The sequence below is a fragment of the Nomascus leucogenys genome, chromosome 3 (assembly GCF_006542625.1).
Source record: "Nomascus leucogenys isolate Asia chromosome 3, Asia_NLE_v1, whole genome shotgun sequence".
In the NCBI taxonomy this organism is placed as follows: domain Eukaryota; kingdom Metazoa; phylum Chordata; class Mammalia; order Primates; family Hylobatidae; genus Nomascus; species Nomascus leucogenys.
Window position 1 is genome coordinate 7044411 of NC_044383.1, and position 12344 is coordinate 7056754.

Here is a 12344-nt window from a genome sequence, read left to right on the forward strand (position 1 = left end):
CCCCTGTTCCCCAGGGGACACAACACAAGAAGGGAGTTGGCACATTGAAAGGACAAAACCAAGGCCAGGGGTGTTGGACAGCAGAACCTCCTCCCCCAGCACGCTTTGGTTTGTTCTAGTCAAAGGACAGCCCTTAGCTCACCCTCCAAGATGGTCACACCCCTAACTTTCATTGATCTTCATCTGGCCTTCATCCAGTAACTCTGGCAAAAAGGGCAGGAAACAGCCATCTTTGAGCACGGGGGTGAGACATGGGTCAAAGATTTAGCAAACTGGCTTCCTGCCTTTCTGTGTCATCTTGTGTGTATACATTTTTTCTTAGACTTAAAATAAAGAACAAAGTCTATATCACAGATCCTCTGTTTAAAGTCGTGCCTTAGCTATGGGCCATCCGAGGGCTGAGTCAATTATAACAAAGGCTCATGTCTGTGCACTGCATTGTTCTTGTCGCATTTTCCAGTGGTCCCATTTCCCCCTCCTGGAGCAGGATGGCGATCAGCCTGTGATGTAGATGAGGAACTTGAGACCAGATGGATGGGGTGACCTGTGCATCGTTACCCACTTGATAGGTGGCAGAACCAGGTGGGAATAGGTCCCAGTTATTTATTCCAAGGATTCCAGGTTATTCCAAGGGCCTGTATTCCAAGTTACTTCCAATGCCTTCCATCTTTCTCAAATGATGCCATGTCACAAACCAACCATACGTCCCAGTTATTTATTCCAAGGATCCCAAGTTATTCCAAGGGCCTGTATTCTAAGTTACTTCCAATGCCTTCTGACTTTCTCAAATAATGCCATGTCACAAACCAACCATAGGTCCCAGTTATTTATTCCAAGGATCTCAAGTTATTCCAAGGGCCTGTATTCCAAGTTACTTCCAATGCCTTTCATCTTTCTCAAATGATGCCATGTCACAAACCAACCACCCTGAGAGATTTTATTCATGGTCTCGCTGGGGGACTCTGCCAGGGGCATGAGTCAGCAGAGCTGGGCTTGGTGGGATTCTGAGCAGCTGATGACCTATCTCTCCAACAGATTGATGGGAACTACACCATGATCAGATGTACCTGGGTGCTTTAAGAACTATAGCACAGGATTTTACAGATACGTTTATGCCATTTCTGGTGGATCAACAGATGCAGAGATAGTATGTATGGCAGAGCTGCTGAGAAGTGACTCAACTATATAAAAAAACTCCTATTCCATGAGGAACTTTTTAAATCTACCACAAATGACCACTTTTAGAAACATTGCATGTTTAGGCTTAGGGAAATGGAGCAAAAACTGTACAAAGAGCTCCCTTGTACCCCTGGCCCTGCTTCCCTAATGCTAACATGTAAGATGTTAACAATGACCATTCTTTTGTTTTTTTCTTAAAGAAACAAGCAAATGCAACCTAAAGACCAGCTCCCTGAAAACTCACTTTTTAAGGGGATCTGTACTTGCTCTAAAAAAGATTTCTTTGAAAGGTGTCAAGGCAAAACACAAAGGAGTGTGGCAGGTACTGCGCAGACCCAGAGGATGTGAAACGTGGCAGGCCTATCTTCCTAAGAGAAGCTGTGGGAAAATTTGACTGGGGTGTTCCGAGGTTTAAAAGCCCAATGAAAAGAAATCAACTATCTTTTTTTTTTCATGTTCTTTAAAAATATTGAATATTCTGACCCCAAAAAGGGGAGAAGGTCTGGGGAAAAAATACGCACATCCTACAGTCATTCCGCATAATTCATTGCCAGTGGTGTGAGTTTATATAAAGCAACACTCAGCTGTATTCACTGAGCACTTAAAAATGACAGAAGTTTGCCTTCTCCACATTGCTCCAAAAATACAAAAAAAAAAAAAAGCAAAAATTAGCCGGGCGTGGTGGTGGGCACCTGTAGTCCCAGCTGCTGGGGAGGCTAAGGCAGGAGAATGGCATGAACCCGGGAGGCAGAGCTTGCAGTGAGCCGAGATCATGCCACTGCACTCCAGCCTGGGTGACCGAGCGAGACTCCATCTCAAAAAAAAAAAAAAAAGTAAAATGGTGATACATTTATTTTCCAAAAGAAATCCCTCTCTTCTTTTGGTGTAAAGAAATGCTTTTCCTAGGTACAAATATTCATGGTAGCTTTCAAGAAGCAATTAAGCGTATTTCTATTTTCTATACCTAAGTGGTCTCATGGGGCAAAGCCATAAACCAAATATGTTTTGTTTCTTATGAATTACTCTCAGCGAAGAGAAATAAATAACTCAGGAAGTCCGCATTAAATGGGAGTGATTAGAAAGCGGAGCATTTGTCTGGTGCCGCAGCACCTGTTTATTGCATTGAGAAATGGTCGTCATTTGGGGAGGGACTCGGCAACAAAAGGACATTAAATGTCTAAGCCTCGCAGTCACAGGAGACAGAGGCAGAGAAAACCAGCTGGGGTCAGTGTCGCCTTCCTTGCATCCTGCCTGCGGCCTGGCCTGCACTGACGCGGGCTCCTTTGGTCGCCTGATTTATTCTTAGTGACTATTTTCATGTGGCATGTGCTTCTCTTCAGAGGCCCTAGGGACTGTCTCCAATTCTGATTGTCAAAAATAGTTCTTCAAAGGGCACAGTATTCTTAGAAGGAGATGCACACAGGGCCACGTGTTTCCAGCTGAGTTTGGGTTGACGTGATTGAGGTTTGCAAAAAGTGTCTGAGAAAACCAGAGAGATGATGTCAGCCAGGCTAGGAAGCGCTTCCAGCGGCCCCAGGAGCGCTGAGAAGTGGAACTCGGGGCCTTTTCCACGGGAATCCTGCAGCCTTGGAATTCACTTCCTTTCCTGACATGGAATCCTCTAAGATATTTATTATCTTCCCAAAATGGGGTTTCCAGATCTTGTAATGGAAATGAGGGTCTGATGGGGCTGGAGGGAGAAACAGGACTGACCTGACCTGGAGAGGCAGGAAGTGGAGGTATTTTGTGCGAAGCAAGCCTGTCTCCCTCCTGGCCCCAGCCCACAAAGCACCAAAACCATGGATCCCTTACAGTCAGTGTCCTGAAAACACGTTTGGACGTTGAATACATATCAAAAAAACATATTAGAAAGGGGATTCTGTGATCAGAGCTCTCAACAGTAATACAAAACCTCTGATTTTGTAACTCCTCCTTAGGCCTAGTGTTTGGTCATATATATTTCACATTTCAAATTGACTCTTCAATTTCGTTCATTTCCTTCACAACTCAGCATGAAATCAACGCATTTCTGGCTTTAGTCCCATGACCATGAATTAAGGTTAAAGATTTGGTTCTTCCAGCACCTAATGATCTCCATCTTCAACTTAATTATAGTTATTAAGTTTTGCCAAGCATACTCATATGCCCATTTGCTACTCATTTTTATAAAGAGGGGAAAATGTAGTATATGTTCAAATTATTGCCAGGAAACAGCTGTCCAAACAAGAATGACGGCCATGCTAATGATGAAGGCGGCGTCCTGAGCGGGAGGCTGAGTCGATGCGCCAATGTTCAAAATCAATGCATGGAAGTTGTTGTAGGGGGATGTTCTGAAAGTTAGGAAAGTCAAGATTAGGAACATCAAGATCTGCTTGTGTGTGGACCATCCCGGGGCTTAAGCCTAAGCATGAAGATAGTTGAGGGATGATTAAGGCCTTACTTTAGTCTCCACTCACTGATCTAGCTGGGGCCCTCCCTAGACTGCCTGCAAGTTTTAGTCTCATTCAAGATGTTTTGTGGCTTGCTGCCTTTTGGCTTTCAAAATAGTTCTCTCCACGTCCCTTTGACCAGGCTCATTAGCTCAAAGACTCTCCAGGGCTCTCTCAGCCAGCTCCCACATGTTGGATATATTTGTTTGGTGATTTGGACTGCTCAGCACAGGTGACATTCACTGCTCAGTGCTGGAGTTGGAATTAATTATCTGAAGGAGCCCGCCTGGTCTGCCCAAATGCAAATCAAAATGATGTCCATTCCTTCTATGGAAGGGCCATTATTCCCCACTGGCCTCACCCCTCATCCTTAGATCTCTGCGGCTTGCCCTTGGCTTACTTGCTGACAGAGGACAAAGCAAATGAGCCGATGATGTTGGGGGAGGCCTGCAGGCCATCTTGTAAGCCCCATCAGAGTGGAATCCTCACAGGGGAATTGCTGAATTGCAAGTTACGTTCAGGTGTGGCTTTGTCAGGCATCGCCAAAGTTCCCTTGTTTTACAAGCCACATTGAAAGTCTATTTCTTTTAAAAGATAAGTTAAGTCCATTCACATTTATTGATATGACCGATGTTTGGTGTCAACATTATCATAATTGAATAATTATTTTTATTTTTCATACTTAAATGACGTTTCTTTCCAAAATACGTATTCTTTGCTATTTATGCATTTACATCTGTTTATTTGTTTTGGTATTTAAGAAGGTTTGTGTTTTTATTCTAGCAGATACATTTGTGCTTACACTATTTTAAATTTCTGTAGTCCTTTTTCTGAGAGTAGTTGAAGGACAGGAAAGAAGAAAGCCAGGCTGACTGTAGGAGTCCTTAAATTGTTTGTTCTCTTTCTTGTTCTCTTTCTGGGAACCTGATGGGATTGCACACCCACCACCCTGACATTAATGGTTGATGTAATCCTGAGTGAGGTGACTCACCTAGAGTGGAGCCTTGATGGGCCAGTGCAATGATCCATTCCATCCACTCCTTTCAGCATCCGTGGTCATGGAGGCAGATGGAGCCTCCTTGACCTTCCTGAATGACCGTGATGGGCAGAGACCCCCGGGCTTGCACAGGCCATGTAACAGGTCCTGCTCCTCAGAAGTGGACATGCATGTGAACCACTTGGGAACTGGTTACAATGCAGATTCGGATTCAGTGGCTCTGAGGTGAGGTCTCGGATTCTGTGTGTCTAGCAAGTTCCTGGGCATGGTCAATGCTACTGGTTTGTGTACTACATTTTTAGTAGCAAGGCACTGCACCACCAAAATCTGCTTGCTTTTGTTCTTTGTTTCTTCACTGCAATGAAACCTAACCATGTGGGTCTCAAAGTATGGTTCCTGGAGCAGTAGCATCAGCATCACTTTGGAACTCAGAAATGAACATTTCTGGGGCTCACTTCTGATATACTAAATTGGAAACCCCAGAGTGGGTCCAGCAGTCTAAGTTTTAAGAAACATGCCATGTGATTGTGCTATATGCTACCACGTATCTATCTACTCTTATACCTTGATAGATCAATTAGGACTAGTGTTTAACTCTGAGTAACTAGATACTCACAAAGCAGTGGCTTAAAAATGTAAGAGTGTATCTATTGTAAAAAAAAAAAAAAAATCCAGAGGTGGGCAGCCTAGGGGAGGGTATGGCTTTGGAACCTGACTCCTTCCTTTCTATTTCCTTTAGGTGTGGCTCTCATTATTATGCTCATAAAGTAGTTGCCAGGACTCCGGCCATCACATCCACATCCACACTAAATACTGTGTGGACCGTCTCCTCTCAAGACCTGCTCAGTTCTCCCAAAGGACTTTTTCTACCTATATCTCACTGGCCAGAGCAGTGGCCTATGATGCCAAAATGTTTTTAGCTAGGACCATTGCCATCTTGAACAAAATGGGGGTTTTTGAAGTTAAAACAAAAAACCAAAAATGGATATTGGTTAGGCAACCAGTTGTATCTGACAACAGAGGTGGTGGGGACTTGAGGGCTCAGTGATTCTGAGTAAAAGGCATGAACAGAGTAGCATTCTGTGAGCTGGAAGAGTTAGTGGATGTAGTCAGAGAGTAGGAGGCTTTAATCTACAAGCTCAGAGGTGAAGCAGCTGTGGTTGTAGGAATGTGGGGCTAATGTGGAGATGATGGCCACTGGATGTAGGGGGCATGAGGGCAGAAATTTTGTTTTTTCACTGTTGCATCCCAAGTGCCCAATAACATTTCCTGGCACATAGTAGGTACTCAATAAATAGTTAAATTGAGGAAAAGTCAAAAAATTTATTTGAGGGAGCAGGAGAAACCCACAAAAAAACTTTGTTTCTTCCTTCCCTGGAATGCTAAAAGCTCAATACCCTCAGATGAGAGTAGTAGGTTAAAAGTCTGACATGGAAGCCACCTCCCTTCTTCACTTATGCACCTGTGCACACACAGACACACACACACATGCATGCATGTATGCAGTACATGTCCAGTAATTCTGGGATGACCATCTGGTCCTGAGCAGACATTTCACTCTGTGGGGACCTCGGTCAACATTCCTCTATGCTGTTCCCTTCAATGCCTGGAGGATTACCTTGATTTTTTTTTCTTCCAATTTTTAACATGCAGCATTGCCTGTTTGGTAATTGTCAGAGTACCCAGGAAAGCAAGAGTGGGAGGAGACATGAAAGCCTGCTGAAATTGCCAGGCGCCAGGAAAGGAGAACCATCAACAGCAAGGAGCCCACCACCCCAGCTCCACTCCCAAACAGGCATGTCTCGATGAACATGTGCTGTTACATGTCAGTGGGTATGAGTATGACAGAGAGGGTGACCCACTTGAGTTACAAGCTTCATCCAAAGTGGAAATGAAAGAAACGAAGGAAAAACCTCCTATATTAATGTACTAGAAATATGTCGTAGCTCCCAGAGACAAATACTGTGAGCATTTTGGGGAGTGTCAGATTGTCAGTATTTTAATTTTTAATACTTTTCTATAGGTCAGGTTTTCTTTACAGTGATCATTTATTGCTTTTATACTGTAGAAAAAGATTTTTTAAATGGAAATGTCTTAATGAAAATAATTATTACTTCAAAGGGTCACTTTGGGAAACTTTAGCAGTGTTTTAAGAAAACCTTAAAGTTATTTTTCTGTGTGCTTCCGGAATCTGAGCCATGCTTTGGGGATAAAGGACTGTAGGGTAACTGATATTCTGGGACTCTACTTCCTGAAAGGAAGGTAGAAAGATGTGATCTAATAATTAATTGAAACTTGTTTCTCTTGATCATGTTCCCAATGTAATCAAAGTAATCTTGTTATTAGGAAACAGGCATGAGTGTGTGCAGATGTGTGTGTGTGTGTTTTATTTCTGCCTTCCAAATGGTTTTGTTACGTTTTAAGACTTCTGTTCATCAACCTGAAAATCTCTAGGTTTATGACATTATTGGAATAATCATAACTAGCTAATAACAATAATAATGGATAACTAGAACTGGCTAGTTATCCAGTCCTTTCTAGATATTCTTTGTGTGGGTAGATATATATATTCCTACTTTGCAGCAACTGCATGTGAGTCTTTACTGCAAATGAGAGTTGCCCTGCACAATTGCCCACATGGTACCTTGAAACTTGACATTAGAACAATAACATTGAATATACTGGGATTTTTTCCTTTTTCTCTGAATACACAGGGTGCTTCTGATCACTGAATTTGCATAATAGTATCCTGACACCCTATTGACAACTTATATGGTTCTCCCTTCCTGACCATCTGCCCAAGCTCCCAGGAGAAGGGAGGCTCTTCTCACATATCACTACCACTGTTTACAAGTCAGTCTGATTTCTTGGTCATCAGCCTCTCTGCCCCTGAGGTCTGCTGCTTTAGGGAGAAAAGGTTCTAATGGTTGACGTTTATAGCAGAAGAAATCTGTTTACTGTCTAGAAAGGCATTTGTAGGAAGTCTGGTTTTCTGGTGAGGAAAGGCCCCTCCATGTCTACTTCCTCCAGCGCCGCTGTTGCCCCTTCATCCCTGCGGGTTGATTTTCAGGTTGGCTGTCCTCCTTGGCATTCCCATTCCTTCTCTCTCCTTCCTCTTCCCAGTGGCGCCAGCTCCAGCTCTGCTTTTGCTGTGGATCATCTTTGTGGGTAGCGCAGCTCACTGCTTCCATCCTCTCTGCCGGGAGCTGTTTATCCCATTTGCTGTCCGCCTCCTCCTACCTTTTCTGACTCCCTTCCTGGGCTGCAACGCCACTACATAGAAATTGAACAGAAATGTGCTGAAACAATTATCGGTTGATTTTAAACAGAAGTCTGGATGTGGTGAAATACAGCGATACCAAATGGAGACCCGATCCCACGTGAGGAAATAAAGTTTTAACCTGCAGCCAAAAGTTGAAGCCTTAACCAGAAAAAAAAGCAGAGAAAATATCTACCAGTCTTGTCCATGTAATAGGCTTGTTCTGTTCTGTTTTCTTTTTTTCTTTCTTTTCTTTTTCTTCTTCCTTTCTTTTCTTTCTTCCTTTCTGTATTTTTTTTTTTTTTTTTGAGACAGAGTCTCATTCTGTCACCCAGGCTGGAGTGAAGTGGTGCCATCATGGCTCACTGTAGCCTCGAACTACTGGGCTCAAGTGATCCTCCCATCTCAGCCTCTAGAGTAGCTCGGACCACAGGCACATACCACCACGCTTGGCTAGTTTTTTTGTTTTGTTTTGTTTGTTTTTTAATTTTTAGTAGAGTTAGGGTCTTACTATATTGCCCAGGCTGGGCTTGAACTCCTGCACTCAAGCAATACTCCTGCCTCCCAACATGCTGGGATTACATGTGTTAGACACCATGCTCAACCTCTTGTTTCTTAAAAGGCCACAAATTAACTTGACTTTCTTTTATTTCATCTACCACGTATTGTAATTGGAGGTGGTTTTGGGTTTTCTCTCTCCTTTGAAAGGAAAAGAATAAAGCAAACAACACTTGCTTGAAAAGCTGTGCTATTAGAGTGCCCATTGTTACTGCCTCTTTCTTCCTCTTTCATGACCTCCATGTCCATGGATTAGCATGCATCATGCAGAAGAATGCCTTCCCTCCTCCTCTGCAGCATGTAACATGCAGAAGAATGCCTTTCCCTCCACTGCAGGACACAACATGCAGAAGAGTGCCTTGCCCCCTGCAGTATGCAGCATGCGGAAGATCACCTTCCCTCCTTCTCTGCAGCATGCAACCTGCAGAAGAATGCCTTTCCCTCCACTGCAGGACACAACATGCAGAAGAATGCCTTCCCCACCTCTGCAGCATGCAACATGCAGAAGAACACCTTCCTTCCCCTCTGCAGCAGCCTCTCACTTGCCAAAAGGAGACAGCAAAGGAGAGTCCTCAACTCACCTGCAGGCACCCATGCAGACTGGGTGTTCAACAGACACCCAAGCCTGCCAATCTCTCTTACCTGGTTTCCAGTTAGATGTTGTAGTTATGGAGCTTGCTGGAAGAGAACCCAGGTGAGAGGAAGAGGTGAGATGCTATGTATCAAATGCAGACCCGAGAGCTTTGCAAAGGTGTTGAGGGCAGAAGGCAGTCTGGGGCTGTTTAGGTTCATGGCAAAGAGCATTAAGGCTTTTAGGAGATGCTGAGGGCCACCCTGCAGTTGAGTTGAAAAATTGATGTTTATGTTGATGGCCCAGAGACAATGACACAAGCTTGGGTTACTGGAACTCTCAAGACACAGTTGGTTGTAAGATGGCCCAGATTCTGCGGGGAGAAAACGTCACCACCCGGAACATCAGCATGTGGAGGAAATGTGTGGTTTACACTCAGGGAGGCCTGCTTTGTTCAGAGAGGTCTTTTTGGTTGAGTGGTTGGTTGAAGTCTGTTTTAAGAGGGCAGGAGGCTACACAGAGCTGTGACTCAAAACCTCAGAGACAATCTTTCTCTTCCTGAGTGAATGAATGTTCTAAAGAGCTAAGTTTCATCTTCAATACCAGAATAGCTTTAACACAATTTAAACTAATGTGGAAATAAATGATTCTAATGTGAGTTCTGTATGTCATTTACCTGCCTTGGGCTATTAAAATTCCCTGGGCAGCTGTACCCTCCCAGCTCGTGTGTCTGCTTTTCATAGTTTTCTTGCTCTTCCTTTGAGATGTGACTGACAGTCTTGCTGTTGTACTGGTTTCTCTCCTTAGCAACCACTCATGCTTTCTGGTTTTCTACTGTGCCAACATTGCCACAGTTATGAGACTGGGCGTGTAGGGAGCCACTGGTTCAACAGGGGCTCATATAAGAAGATCGAAGATTTGTACAATATTTGGAGAGATAATAAAGTATCTTTTTCTATCAGATTGGCTTAAGGTGACATTTTCTGGCCAGTGGAGGTAAAATGTCTCGAAAAAGACCCACCTTTTTCTCATATTGTCCTAAGGACCTGCATGGGCTGGTGGTGTCCCCACCTAGCCCAGATGCATGCCTCTTCTTGGCTGTTCTTGATGATGTGTCATTGAGGTCCTTGAGATTCTGCCACCTCCAGTCCCTGCCCTGCATGGCTTTCCACAGGGCTCACATTTCACTGCAGAGTGTCCTGCTTCAACTTATCCCTAAGGCCTGCAGTTGAACATGGTGAGGTCAGGAACAGAAAATTCAGACCAGCCCAGTCCCCTGATGCTACTCCTGCCTGCCAGCATGCCCAGACACATGCCAGCCCTGCCTGATGCCAACCATCATCAGTCCCTTGTGTCCAGGACTCATTCATCCCTTGCTACTTTCTTCCCCAGAATCATGTCCCATAAACTCACATGAAAGCTATGGCCCAGCCAACCTGCTGAAGCCTCCTCTGGAAGCTTTTATCTAACAGATAACAATGATGTCCTTACCTTAAAATAGCTAGCTTTCGGCCAGGCATGGCGGCTCACGCCTGTAATCCTAGCACTTTAGGAGGCCAAGGCGGGCAGATCACGAGGTCAAGAGATCAAGACCATCCTGGCCAACATGGTAAAACCCCATCTCCACTAAAAATACAAAACTTAGCTGGGTGTGGTGGTGGGCACCTGTAATCCCAGCTACTCGGGAGGCTGAGGCAGGAGAATTGCTTGAACCTGGAAGGCAGAGGTTGCAGTGAGCCAAGATTGTGCCACTCCAACCTGGTGACAGAACGAGACTCTGTCAAAAAAAAAAAAAAAAGCTAGCTTTGTGCTTGCTAGTCAGAATTTTGATACAAAAACATATTAGTTAAGGGTGCCTGCATAGGTGGGAAAATTAGAGACAAAAAGAATGTGGAGTAACCCACAGTTGAGGTGAGTGGTCCTGTCTCCTAGAATGTGGGTGGGTGCCATCCAAGAGTAGCTCAGATATCTGAAGCCCAGGAAATATTCTGCTTCTTAATCTAGGAGGTAACTTTGTGGGTGCTCTGTTTAATATCTTTACACTGTAAATATAATGTATTTTGCAATAAAAATGAACTTGAGGAAAGCATAAATGGGCATTGCATCATGACCCAAGGGGCTCTTCTATGAGTCAAGGATATGAGTTCCACAGAAGGAATTTACAACTGTTGGGCAGAATCTTTTGGTTGATTTTTGTTCACTTCCTGCTGCATAGCTCAATTCTGGGATAATCAGGGTTTGTGAGATTATTGCACTATGGTATGTCAACCAATTTGGGAAAAGGGGATATGGGGAATGTTTCTATTTAAAGGACACTCATGATGGCCTAGCCCTCTCCATGTGTCAGACTCAGGACGGGGGCTTTGAGCACCCGTCCAATGAATGGAAATGCCTGGGATAGGTGGCTTCATCGGCAGGCAGCTCTCGAGATGGCTAGATCCTGCAGTGGCTGTGGGTCCTCAGTAGGGTGATGCAGTTTAGCATGTTGGGCGTGAACAGAGAACTCTCAGTCCCACTTACATGTGGAGTGCATGGGAGGAGAAGAGCACACGTGCCGCCTTGTCCTGCGAGGGCTCACCTGAGGGTGACTGCACAGCTGATGATTGTACGTTTCAGAATGCGCGAAATGAGACCTGATCAATCAGTTGTCAGAAAAGTCCTTCTTTGGCTGCATATTTCTTTTCTCCAGTACACTAACTACCTTCTATTTTCTCTGAGTTGCTTTAGCTCTTTCAAGTCACAGCCTGAACATCTGACTTACACAAGCTCGTTCACATAAAAATTTACAATAAACCAGAGATAGATAGATAGATGATAGATAGATAGATTAAAATATTGATCAGTTGATCTCTATAAATCTATAAATAAATACGTTAATTTAAAAAATCGAACTCCAGGATGGATCTATGTCACCTGGCAGATTGAGACTGCATCCCTGATAACTAATTTGGTTTTTGATTCTGTCAGAGAGCTTTAATAAAAGAAAGTGACGTATGACTATTTTCAGACCTTTTCTGTCTGTAATATTTTGTACTTAAACAGAACCAATGTTTTGAAATAAAAGTTTGGAAACATATTTTCTGTACAATTTAGCAAAGCCAACTTTACAATGGGTAGACAAACGTCTCGAAATGACAAAGGCTGATAACAGTTTCTTTCTTTTTGGTACTTTCTATGTATCCAACACTGGGACCTGCAGGCACTTTTGACCTACATTTTGTTTATTTGTGCATAAGAACATGGAAAGCTGGGTTTCCCCTCTTGGTGAATAAGAAAATTGATGGCTGTCAGGTGGCTTCACCTGTGCTGGATCCCAAGGCCAGGAAGGTGCTCTGGGGGCCCTCTAGCCCT

At 43.9% G+C, this 12344-nt stretch overlaps 1 protein-coding gene across 4 annotated transcripts in view; it reads left to right on the forward strand.

Annotated features, from left to right (window-relative positions):
• The window catches only part of C3H10orf90 (chromosome 3 C10orf90 homolog), a 253220-nt gene that overhangs the window by 198260 nt on the left and 42616 nt on the right, over positions 1-12344 (forward strand). The window contains exon 5 of one of the 4 annotated variants that reach the window (XM_012505627.2): positions 8720-9116. The exons of the other annotated variants lie outside the window; for them this stretch is intronic. Within the exon in view, the coding sequence (XP_012361081.2) occupies positions 8720-9116 (397 nt within the window). The remainder of the gene's footprint in view (positions 1-8719; positions 9117-12344) is intronic. 4 annotated transcript variants of the gene reach the window in all.